At 38.4% G+C, this 13,681-nt stretch overlaps 1 protein-coding gene across 1 annotated transcript in view; it reads right to left on the bottom strand.

The window, feature by feature from the left end:
- Positions 1 to 13,681, bottom strand: part of BMPER (BMP binding endothelial regulator) — a 375,585-nt gene that overhangs the window by 288,710 nt on the left and 73,194 nt on the right. The window contains exon 4 of the mRNA XM_049784999.1: positions 1,451 to 1,533. Coding sequence (XP_049640956.1) covers positions 1,451 to 1,533 — 83 coding nt within the window. The remainder of the gene's footprint in view (positions 1 to 1,450; positions 1,534 to 13,681) is intronic.

Here is a 13,681-nt window from a genome sequence, read left to right on the forward strand (position 1 = left end):
TGCCGGGATTCGAACCACTGTCCTTCTGCATGCAAGGCAAACGCTTTACCTTCATGTTATCTCTCTGGCCTCAGAACATTATTTTCTAACAGAAACTTTTGACAAAAGAAAATGAGTTTGAGGGGCCAGAGCAGTGATGCAGGTGGTAAGGCATTTGCCCTGCATGCACTAACTTAGGACAGATCACGGTTCTATGTTGTATTAAATAATTAAAGATGGTGGTGGATGGAAATGGATGGAGGTGGATGTAGAAGGATCTTTCTCTCTGCCACCCCATTCAGCTGGCAGGTCCCAGGCCCAGGTGAACGGCGGAATCACTCATCCAGAGACAGGCATCAGGAAGCATCAGCTTTATTCATACCCTATTCACCACATGTGTGTGGCCTACTCATAACCTTTCAAGCACTAGTTATTCTTGGCCCTGAATCTTAACTCCTTTCAGCCATCTTCCTTTGACCTCCATGCTGGCCAAAGACCAAAAGGGCCAAGACCCAAAAGCCCGAGAGCCCAGCAGGGCAGAAGCCCCTAATCCCCTGGCTCAAAGGCTTATCTACCTCTTCCAAGACCACTCCCAGGAATGGGCGGGGTCTTGCAGGTAAGGTCACACTTAATATTCAGTTCCCAAGACCCCTCCCAGAAATGGGCGGGTCTCAGATAGGTACACCTAAATCCAGGGTGGAGTTACAGTTCAATATCCCGTTGTCCCATATGGTCCTCCAAGCCAGGAGTTATTTCTGAGCACATAGCCAGGGATAACCCTTCAGCATTGCCAAATGTGGCCCAAAATGCAAAAAAAAAAAAAAGAAAAAAAAGAAAAAAGAAAAAGAAAAATGAGTTTGAACATTTAGATTCCTCCTTTTCTTTTTGGGTTTAGCTTGGGCTTTGAGTCTAGTCATGTGGGCTACATGGACTCAGGATAGAGCAGAGCAGAGTGAGTTTCCTCAACTGGTGATTCTTCAGTTCATCCTGGCAAAATCATTGAGGTTCCAATGCACTAATTGCTTTGGCTTAACACAAATTACAGATCGGCTCCAGTTCAAAATGTTTCTAAATCAAAGAAGGAAAACATATAACCTCTTAACAATAACTCTTTCTACTTAGAGGAATCGTGTTTTGTTAGAAATTGACTTCAGAGGAAGACATAAATTTTCCCCAAGGACATCTGCATCTTTCTAGAGTTTTTCCAGGCACTATTTAACAACAGTGTGAACAATTCTGCCATGTGTTTTTGGAAGTAAATCGTATACAGGCCCTATCCTATGTCTGTCTTGCTGTGGTGAATGTCACTATAAATGTGTACATGGAGACATTTTTTTACTTCCTTTTTAATTTTTTTAAAAAAAAACTTTTGCCTTTCTATGGGGACAAATAGTTTCTGTTGTCTAGAAGAAGTTTCAGAGAATCTTACAGATTCCTTTTCAGAGAGAGGAGGAGAGATAATAATACTTACCTGACACTGACGCAGTACACAGGGTTCGGATGCACTCTGCCACTTGAAGGAGCTATTATAGGTGTTGCCTTCATAGGTACAACCTAGATGAAAACAGAAGTAGGAAATGAATGCATATTTCCCAAATCTGCAGAACAAATGATGGTATTCCTCTAACCTAAAACTGGTGATCATGTGAAACACCATACTTGCTAATTGTTTCTCTCCTAAATCACAAATAACCTATTTAAGTATCAACTTGATGCTTAATTACATTAATTCTTTCATTAATAAAATTAACTTATGAACTATATTTTAATTAGAGAACCATGAAGCAATGAATTCACTTGGCCACTGAAGGATAGCAGAGCAAAAAACACAATCAAAAATGAGGATAAAGAAACTCAAAATAGCTACAAAGCCACTTCAAATATGCCAGAAAATACAAATATACAATTAAAATATAATAAATGATTTTAAGATTTAGTACCTAAGACTCCTGACAAGTTTGTGTCTTCACCAGTTAAAAACCTTCCATTTCTTGTCTCTCAGCACTATGCTTTTATATTTTTATAATTTATTTTATTTTTAAATATCTTTATTTGAACACCATGATTACAAACATGATTGTAGTAGGGTTTCAACCATAAAAAAGAGCACCCCCATTCCCTAGTGCAACCTTCCCATCACCAATGCCCCCATCTACTCCCTCCCCCACCCCCGCCTGTATTCCAGATAGGCTTTCTACATCCCTCACTCACTGATATTGTTATGATAGTTCTCAGCATAGTTATTTCTCTAACCGCACTCATCACTCTTTGTGGTGAGCTTCATATCTTGAGCCAGTCCTTCCGGCCCTCATATCTAGGAATTATTTCAATGTCTTATTTTCCTTAAAACCCATAGATGGGTGAGACTATTCTGTGTTTATCTCTCTCCCTTGGACTTACTTCACTTTTATATTTAACTTGATTTTTATTTTCAGGCAGTGACCTATCCAGAAAAAATCAGATACTACTCGTGTACTTATTATTGCACATGACTTCTTTGGCAAAAGCAGAAATCAAAGACCAGGGATCCTTTCAGGAGGCAACAAAAATGTTAGTCTAAGTTCTTATAAAAGAGCCAAAGTAACAATGGTGTGATGATCATAGCAAAGACCTTTGATCCATACTTCTTGAGGATGCATCCCAGGCTCAGGCTGTGCCTCTAGTCACTATATCCAGCGGATGCCAATGGGCAAAGAGAATTACTGGCTATAGTCCAGATAGCTTGCTCCACAGAAGTGGCATCATGTACACAGGATCACACATGAATGAAAAGAGGTGGCTCTCTAGCTCTCTGGTCCAGTGATTCATCTCTGATAAATCAAAGTAAATTTACAGCAGATTTTCCTTTCAGTTTGGGGGATACACCTGGGTTTATTCTTGGTTCTGTATTCAGGGTTTACTCCATGCAATGCCCAAGGGATCATAGAGGTGTTGGGATCAACTCAGATCAGCCACATGCAAGTCAAGTGCCTTACCCTCCTATACTATCCATCTCCAGCTCTCAGATCAGATTTTCTTATCAAGATACAGAAGGTGCAACTGGACTTCTTCCCAGGATTGTTTTAGATTCAAAATAAATCAACAGGGGCTGGAGTGATAGTACAGTGGATAGGGTGTTCGCCAGGCCCAATCCCTGGAATCCCATATGGTTTCCCAAGCACCACCAGGAGTAACTCCTGAGCACCTCTGGGTGTGGCTCCAAAGCAAAACAAAGTAAAACAAAAAATGTCAAGGAAAAAAAAAAAAACTGGGGCAGGAGCGATAGCACAGCAGTAGGGCACTTGCCTTGCACACGGCTGATCCAGGACAGACCCGGGTTCATTTCCCAGCGTCCTGCAGGGGCCCCCCGAGCTTTCCAGGAGCGATTTCTGAGTGCATAGTAACCCCTGAGCACCGCCAGGTGTGGCTCAAAAAGAAAAAAAAAAAAACAATTCCCCCCCCCCAAAAAAAAACCTAACATATACACAAAGGAAAAAATAAAGTGCCTAATGTTTTTCAATAGCTATTTTATATTTTATAAACTGGGAAACATGATTTAATTTCCCAGAAAATTATGAATGAAAAAAATCTCAGTAACATTCTTCTTCCTAGTTTCTACCAATAAAAGTATTAAAGTGCACAGCTGATTGGAAACACATTAGGAAAAATGCTTTCACTATATATTTTTTTAATTTCCTTTGCATGAAGTGTTACAGAGATAAAATGTTCAACCACAGGGACACTTAACACACTAAAACTACTTATGCCAAACCAAAAATGAGTACAGCAAATTTTCAACAATGAAAACCAATATAAAACAATTTGGGCTAGCATCAATCTTGTCAAACAGATGCACTTACAATAGACATGCCATGTGTAAGTCTGATCCACTAACACAGACTCACTCAGATAATAAATAACCTGCTCTGAGAGATGGAGGTAGGAAAATCAGAAGACCAAATCTAATTCCTGTTGAGTTCAAGTAAATATGAAATGCCTGCCAAGTTGGCCAGTGTAGTTCTCAAATATGTTATATATATATATATATATACTTATATATATATACATATATATGTATATATATACATATATATATTTTTTTTATCCTTTAACATTTTTAAATTCAGGGGCTGGAGCGATAGCACAGCAGTAAAGCTTTTGCCTTGGAAGCAGCTGACCCAGAACAGATCTGGGTTCAATTCCCAGCATCCCATAAGTCCCCTGAACCAGGAGTGATTTTTTTTTAATTTTATAAAATCTTTATTTAAGCACCATAATTACAAGCATGATGGTAGTTGGGTTTTAGTCATAAACAGAACACCCTCCTTCACTAGTGAAACCTTCCCACCACCAACGCCCCCATTGTCCTCCCCCACCCCTGCCTGTATTTGAGACAGGCATTCTACTTCTTTCACTCATTAACATTATCATGCTAGTTGTTAGTGTAGTTATTTCCCTAACAGCATTCACCAGTCTTTGTGGTGAGCTTCATATTGTGAGCCCATCATACTTCCGGCCCTTAACTCTATTGTCTCTGGCCTTATTACAGTAGTGTCATTAATTTTTCTAAACGAATAGCCAGCAGTAACCCCTGAGCATCATTGGGTGTGGGCCAAAACCAAAATAAAAATAATTAAATTGAAAGAAAGAGAAATTTTATGCTGTTAAAAGGACAGGCTAAATGTTTATTTTTCTAGCTTTGGAAGAGGAAGTGCTCTCCAAAATCTACATAGTGTAAACAGCAACTGCAGACCAAGAGATTGTTCCACACCAGGCATTGTGCACCAGGTTTCCCAGCTTAGAATAGTCTTCTTGGAATGATTCTACTTCCTTCACAATAAAAGGGCATGGAACAAATTTAGGTGGACCCATTGGAAGACTATTTCATTTACCCTAGTTTCACATGAAAAGATCAAAGTCACTGGAAATTGATACATATCTACTTTTGCTTACACGTATCTCTACCAAGCCTGAGTTTATAATAAATTTTCCCAACACTGGATGAATCTGAATGATAGAATATACTCTAAGAAAGCATATAGAGGGCCGAAGAGATAGCACAGTGGTAGAGCATTTGCCTTGCATGCAGCCGATTCAGGACGAACTGTGGTTTGAATCCCAGCATCCCATATGGTCCCCTGTGCCTGCCAGGAGCCATTTCTGAGCCAGAGCCAGGAGTAACCTCTGAGCACTGTCAGGTGTGACCTCCCCCACCCAAAAAAAAGAAAGAAAGCATTTGTAATAATGTCTAACATCTTTTAGTAAAAAGTCAGACATACCTTTCCTTCTTTACCTACCCTTATCGATATCAGATGGTTGTGGACATTTCATTATACTGTTTCTTCTAGTAGTCTTAATTTGTAAAATATTCTTAAGTAGAAGAAAGTTAGGAAAGCAATTTTACTGATCTTTGGGTTCCTGAGCTAAGATTTCTATATCATCTTAATATGAGATACCATCACTAGCTTTATAAAAACAGATGCATATAAAAATCAAAGAGTACCTCATTTTTGCTCTAGAATTTTCTCTTATTTTCTCTATGGCAAATTTTTTATAACAAATTCTGCTTGCCACCAACTTTATCTTGTTAATAAGACAGATAGGCAATATCTTGCCTTGATTTGTTTGAAACCCCAGAGAAGGAAATACTAAATACCTCTTAATGGTCAGAGTAGAGAGAGGAGCAGAAAAATTTTTGTCATTGTACATAAAAACAGGGCTTCTTAAACCACACAAATGAAAGTCAAGTTTGTTTTGCTTTTATTTTTTCAATTCCATGTAGGCTGCTGTTTTATAAATTCAGTCAAATTATCAGAAAAATGTAATTTAAAAGTCTAACAAACTATACCTTTTGTAAACTAGTATATATAGCAGGCATGGGATTATCATGAAATTTTAACAAAAATTTCTAATTGCTCACTCTCTCTTTGTTCTTATTTCATTGTAGTCCAGTCTTGTTGTCATTGGTGACATGGAGCATATTTGGGTTGCACTGTAATGAGGAATGTAATGTAAGGTTTGGGAAAACAGTCCAAAGAAAAATACAAAGATTTCTAGTCTAGATACTTACAACTAGAAGCAAATACATATCATATAAGTTATTCTCTTCATTTTTGCAGATGATAAGATTTGTACCAAGACTAAAATATCATGTCCAAGATTAGAAAACATTAGATATAAATGCCTTTTCTATATATTTAATATTATATATAAGAATAGATACAATATATTATATACACATATGCTTTTGAGCAGTAGCTTGTCTAAGACAATTAGTCAACTCACAAAACACATGGCAAAAAAAAAAATCAGGAAAAGCACAAATAAATTGAATCTACAATTAAGCAATAAAACTCATTTTTCCCATTAGTTTTGACCTTTTTCTGTGGCCACATTCTCCCAAGGGATAGCAAGTACCACAATTCATCACTTCGTTGCTAAAATAGCTGTTAAAAATCATCAGGACCATAAAAAATGGCATTTCCTACCAACAAACATTAGAACCATCTAGTTTGACTCTTGTCGCCTTAATCCTTTTGCTTTTCAAGCTAACATAAGTTTCAGAGCAGAGAACTGTATCTTGCAATACCAAGAATAGCCATTGGTTCCCAGAAGTTTAAAAACAATTCCAAAATATCTTTTAAACTTCCCCACTTTATACTTAAAACTCAACATAGGCCCCTGGGAGTTCTCCATTATCTATGATCATAAGCCACCATCCCTGATCATTCAATACTTAAGACTGGTTTCCTTTTCCACCATGCCACTGGAACTCCACTCTCTCTAAATACAATTGTCAAGCAAGGTCCAAATCAAAGAAGCATTTAAACTGTATAAGAACTTTCTGGGGGGAGCCGGAGAGATAGCACGGAGGTAAGGCATTTTCCTTTCATGCAGAAGAACAGTGGTTCGAATCCCGGCATCCCATATGGTCTCCTGTGCCTGCCAGGGGTGATTTCTGAGCCTAGACCCAGGAGTAACCCCTGAGCACTGCCGGGTGTGACCCAAAAACCAAAAAAAAAAAAAAAAAAAAAAAAAAAAAAAAAAAAAAGAACTTTCTGGGGTCTGCTGATCATACTTTTTCTTTTTTCTTGTTTCAAGTTTCACTTCAAACCCTCAAAATATTCACTTTCTCATCCCTGCAACCCCTCAACTAAGTACTGCTTTGTTTCTCACCTGGATTCCTATCAAAGACTCACTGGCTATTTCTCTTGGACCTTTTCATACTCTGCCATGCACACTACCACTGTGTGCTCTCTAAATAAAAGAGAAGTCTTATGTCATTGTCACACTGGAACGCTCAGTCTCAGCTGAACTGAAATATTAGTAGATAATGTATCACACACCCTTCTCCAGAGCAAGAGGAAGCAGAATTTCTAGAAATACTAAGGAAGTACAGGGAGATTGTAATATATAGCCAGATTAAGAACCACTGACCTTTACTATAAAATTCAAAATCACACAACTGGCCCTGCATGACTCCTCCTGTCTTGTATCTGCTGCTCCCAAACTCTCTCTACCTCTGATATGCTGCATTGGAATTTCCCCATGTTTGGTCATATCTCATCTCATGGTCTTCCACATAGTGCCTTCCCCTTAAAGAAAATAAAAACAGATCTCAAGTATTCTTGTTTTTCCTCACCCTCCCTTGGTACACGGGCCCCCAGACCTTCCTTTCTTTCCTTTGTAATTACTCACTTCAGTTCTAACTCACAGTAATAGTGTCTAGGCAGCTTTGCAACTTCTGGAAACTTCCCAGCTCTGATTATCCTCCTGAGCTCTCTCTCCAGATACACTTTCAAGTATGAGTGCCTAGCTTCCTTCCAACACTTTGTATGCAGAGGGTATTTAATTTACATTAGCAATAAATAGTGCTAACATGTAGCTAGCTCTGCAAACCATACAACATGATATAGAAAGGATAATAATTTCCTTAACCTTCTATCTTTTCCTCTTGATAGGTGGGCCTGTTTCATTCAATATTCTACCTGCAAAGCAACTCAAATGACAAAGTTTTTTTCTTAACATTGTTTGCTTTCCTTTCCAGTACTCTGCCCAATGGACCAGGCAGACAAGGGCCAAGCATAATGAAGGGAAATCCATGAGCATCTCAGTCTCTACCATCTAAAAAGACAGTTGCCAACACTGTCACAATTCCCCTTGCTTGGCAAGGTTGCCTTTAAGTAATTTTCAGTGGGGTGCATTTTCTTCCCAAAATTCACTATCCACTTTGGTCCCTTATGCTACTAGTTATTCTCTCTCTCTCTCTCTCTCTCTCAAATATATATAATATATATATATGTGTGTGTGTGTGTGTGTGTGTGTGTGAGAGAGAGAGAGAGAGAGAGAGAGAGAGAGAGAGAGAGAGAGAGAGAGAGAGAGAGAGAGAGGTACTAACATGCACTCTATAGTGGTCATTTAAATTAAACCAGATTTGAGGATATCTTTGAAGTCAGGTCCTATTACATGATATAGGGAAGGTGAGCAGACTGGTCTGCCATTCTTTGCTGCTTCCTGTATACCCAATAAGAACCCCAATCCCTGGACTTGGTCAACAAACTGCCAATTAGTCCAGCCCAATACAATGTTTAAATGAACTGCTTTTCAGACAATGTTCTCCAGAAACATATGGAAGTAGAATCAAAAGGGATGAATATAAAATCTGACTAGTCATTCTATGGATTAAACTGTATCCTTAAGAGTTCATTTAAAATGGGCTTTTATTACTCTTCAAGGCTGTACCTACCATGAATCCTGCAGGTAATTTTACTTATTTTTGACTAATGGGAATTTTATAGCCAAGCCATTTCCTCAATCTCAAGAGAATCAGGTCCATGAATGGAATTCTAAAGAAACACTGTGTACCCTTCACAACATTCCTTTTCATACCTGTTTTTGCTTTCTTTCACAAATAGGAATTAAATACCTATTGATTGAGGCAGAATAAGAAGCCATAGGAAAGGAAATCACAGAAAGAATTTCCTTTCTATGAAAGAAAAATTTTTTAATTTAAGGCAGCTTTCTGAATAAAGTTACAAATAGAAGTTTAGGTGAGTACAGATGACTAGCAAGTTTAGCTCACTTTGAATTAAAATTTCCATATAACTTACTTAGAATCTATGTATTTTTTGAACATTATGAGAGATGATGAAATTTTCTCTTATGGACCATCTCATAATTTTGTATTATTATTATTGTGTGAAATCATTGGCACTGGTGAAACATACATATTCAAGGTGCCACAATAAATTAGACCTATAAAAGATCTTATCAAGCTTTTGATGTAAATTAGTATAAATGAATTTTATATCACGTATACCATTCACACTAAAATTAGTATAAAATAAAATTGTCAATGCTTTGGGGGGGGAGAGCATTTTTGGTGGAATCTGAGATCACTCAGCATACCAGTATTTTCTGAACTACTTCAAACATTTTCTACTGTCAAATAGCCAACACCCCATGCTTCTCAGTAGGCCACTACACTGTGTTCATACTGAGCAAAAACTGAGAAAGAAGGAAGACAGGGTTACAAAGTGAAAGACTTTGTTATAAAAACATAAGGCTGGTTTGTTGATATGGATAAGAAAATGTCAATAGGTATCATTTCCAAAGTGAGTTCAAATACATAAATATTAAATATTACATAGGAGCTAATGAGATATTACTGTGGGTAGAATACTTTCCTAACATGCATTCAACCTACATTCAATCCCTGACACTACATATGGTTTCCAGAACAATACCTGGAGTGATATCTGAGTATAGAGCCAGGAATAAGCCTGGAGCATAGTTAGGTGTGTCCTTACCCCTTAAAGAAGATAAAGATTGGATGGATGGATGGATGGATGGATGGATGGATGAATGGATGGATAGATGGATGGATGGATGAATGGATGGATGGATGGATGGATGGATGGATGGATGGATGGATGGATGGATAATCCTCGAAGGAGAGGAAAGAAGAAAAACAGAATCACTGCATAATTATTTTAGGTGAAACACTATTGAAAAGTTCTTATATGTGATTTTATAATGAGGAAAACTACATTTTCTCATCTTTCTTGAAATGAAAGAAACCAGATTCTCAGGAGCTAAACTGTTTTGTTCAGGACATTGACTTAACCACACCATTTATGGTATATATATATATATTTTTTTGGGGGGGGGCCACACCCTGCGGTGCTCAGGTACAACCTGAGCTCAGGGGTTGTGCTCAGGGGTTACTCCTAACTATCTGCTCAGAAATAGCTCCTGGCAGGCACGGGGGACCATATGGGACGCAGGGATTTGAACCAACCACCTTAGTTCCTGGGTCGGTTGCTTGCAAGACAAACGCTGCTGTGCTATCTCTCCAGCCCCTCACCATTTATTTCTTGGGTCACACCAAGCTCATATAGAAAGCTCAGAAAGTGGAAACCACAAAGAAAAATGACTTTTCTGTCTCTTCTTAAGAGAAGCACCCTAGGGGCCATAGAGATAGCACAGCAGTAGGGCATTTGCCTACCACGCAGTCGATTCAGGATGGACGGTGGTTCAAATCCTAGCATCCCATATGCTCCCCATGCCTGCCAGGAACGATTTCAGAGCTCAGAGCCAAGAGCAACCCCTGAGAGCCACTGGGTGTGACCAAGAGAAATAAAAAAGAGGAGCACCCTATGGAATGGTTGTACCACAGTGTGTTTCCTCATTCTCCCATTATAGAGCTCTGGAATGCTTCCAGGTTTTGCCTATTACAATACAGCTGTTATGAACATTTGTGTGGAACATTTTGAATAAACAAACTTCCATTTTACTTGATAAAACAGCAAGAGAGCAATTTCTGAGCTGCATGGCAAGTGCATATTTATTTCTTTAAAAAATTAACATAGTAATTTCCAGGGAGGGTGAACTGAACCCTTTGACGTTTCACCAGCAATATATGCTGTATTCTATAGTTCTAATAGCATTTGGGGCTAACATCCTTTTGGCCATCTTGACAGATGGGGAGTGATAGCTCACTGTGGCTTTTGTTCACATGTTCCCAATGGTTCATGATGTTAAAGATCTTTTCATGTGCTTAATTGCCATCTGTTTATACTCTTTGGTGAAATATCTTTTCATGTACCTTTCCCATTTCCAATGAGTTTTCATTCTTTTTGCAAGGTCTTTTTAAGGGGGAAGAGTGGCTTTGGGAGGCATGCCCAGTGGTGTTCAAGGACTTCACATTCAATTCCTGTGTTCAGAATGACCCTTCATGGTGATCAGGGAGTCATATAAAGTGTTGGGGAGTCAAGCTGTGGTTAGACACATGCAAGGAAGCAGCTAATATCCTGTATTATTTATGCTACGCTTTTAAAGGTCTTACCCAAAGCAATGTCTTATAAAAGCAAAAGAGTAAAACTTTCTGGGTAAAATCATGTATGAAAATATATTTTATAAACAGTCTAGCTTGCTTTTGAGGGGGCACATTTGGTGGTGCTCAGGGGTTATTCCTGGACCTGCACTCAGAAGTTACTCCCAGAAGTCTAGGGAATCATATGGGATGCTGAGGATTGAATCCAGCTCAGCCATGTGCAAGGCGAAAATGCCCTACCCACTGTGCATCACCCCAGTGGCTTACTTATTTTTAATGACATCTAACTTATCAGTTTTTCCTTTTTTTGACAGATCTAATTTTTGTGCCCAATCTTATATTCTGGTTTTACTCTGACATATTTTTCTATATTTTATATATATTATATATATAATGTTATATATAATATATATTTTTATGCTTTTAGTGCTTGGTCAATTAAGAATCCATTTTTGTATAATATAATTTTGGGTTAAATTTATTTATTTATTTTTGCCTATGAATGTTCCCAGCACAATATTCTATAAAGGTTCATCTTACAGTGGATTGGTAAAAATTAAACATATTTATATCTGTATGTATTTTCCATCCTATTTTATAGAGTTCTGTGTCTGTCCCCACAACAGTACCACATTGATTGGAATACTGAAGCAAAATCGTAAGTTAGAAATTAGGTAGAAAGCTTTTTTCAACTTTATTTTTGTTTTACAGAATTCTCTTTTATATTTGAGGTCCTTGTCTTTTTGGTTGATTGATTGGTTTTGGGTGTTTGGTTTTTCTTTCTATTTGGGGTCTACACCTGGTGATACTTAGGGATTACCCTTGGTTCTGCATTTAGGAATTACTTCTGGAAAACTCAGGGGACCATATGGAATGCCAGAGATCAAATCTAGTTCAGCCGCGTGCAGAGCAAATCCTACCAGTTGTACTATCTCTCTGGCACATACTTGATTTTTTTAATATTAAGTTTAGAATTAGTTTTTCTATATCTACAACATATCCCTGAATTGGCATATGCCTTTTTTATACAATCTTTAAAAATAATAATAAGAAAAATCAGGCTTAAGAAATCACACTCTGAAACATATACATATGCAAGGAGGGGCCAGTAAAATATATATAAGAACTACTGAAAAACTTGAAGGAAGATATCAATATCAACACAATGATATATGTGGGAGACTTCAACACTGCCTTGTCACCAATTTATAGGTCAACCAGGTCTCAAAACCTAACAAGAATATACTAGCTCTGAAAGGAGCCAAGTGCCTCTACAATGTCTTTACTCGCCAAGATAATTTAGGGAGACACTTTTGTCCCCAAGCAATTAAAAAACTGAAGGAACCCCCAAATAGTCTGGAAAAAGGCAGATTACTACAGCCCTTCTTTTTTTTCTTATCTGTCTGGACTTCTTTTTTTTTTTTTTTTTTTTTTTTTTACAAAATGTAAGCTTAAGTGGGGACTTACACCCTGAATATTGTCCTAATGACTTGACTTAGGCCTCAAAAGAATGGAAGTTATCCATTCACCCCTAATACCATCTACAGAAACAGCCACGAACACCAGGAAGCAAATCTCTGTCAGGGAAGATCCTACTACTGCTCTGTCATCTACTTACTCCAAAGAGGGTTCGTTTCACTCAGAGACAGCTTAGCAACAGCAACAACTAGTTCTCAGGGCAGGGTTCTCCGCATTGCCTCCTAATGGTGAAATGAAACCAGAAGACGCAACACATCATCCTGACTTCCATGTAGAATCTGAACAGAAACCGGGATCTCTAACTATAGAAACCTGACAGCAACATCTGTGATTGTGTGAAATGCTTTTACTGGGACCACAGAGGTGGACCACAGACTTGGGGGTTGGACAACCTAGTATGCCTGGAACCCAGAATTGGTCTTATGCCAGAATACTTTAGGAGTAAGGTTCACCTGTATTTAGGCCAAAGGCTTTTCCTTTCTATTTCTTCCATATTTTGCTGGGTCTATGCAAAAAACAACTGCCCCCTTCCACACACACATTTTTTGTGGGGGGAACATTCAGTGATGCTCAGGGGTTACTCCTGGCTATGCACTCAGAAATTGCTCCTGGCTTGGAGGACCATATAGGATGCCTGGAGATCAAACCACGTTCAGTTCTAGGTTAGAACATGCAAGGCAAATGCCCTACCAATTATGCCACCGTCCTGGTCCCTACACACACACCTTTTTACTGTATTTTTATGTCTTATCTTTTTTTTTTTTTTTTTTTGGTTTTTGGGCCACACCCAGCGTTGCTCAGGGGTTACTCCTGGCTATTCTGCTCAGAAATAGCTCTTGGCAGGCACGGAGGACCATATAGGACACCGGAATTCGAACCAACCACCTTTGGTCCTGGATCGGCTGCTTG

This window comes from Suncus etruscus, chromosome 12, assembly GCF_024139225.1.
Source record: "Suncus etruscus isolate mSunEtr1 chromosome 12, mSunEtr1.pri.cur, whole genome shotgun sequence".
In the NCBI taxonomy this organism is placed as follows: domain Eukaryota; kingdom Metazoa; phylum Chordata; class Mammalia; order Eulipotyphla; family Soricidae; genus Suncus; species Suncus etruscus.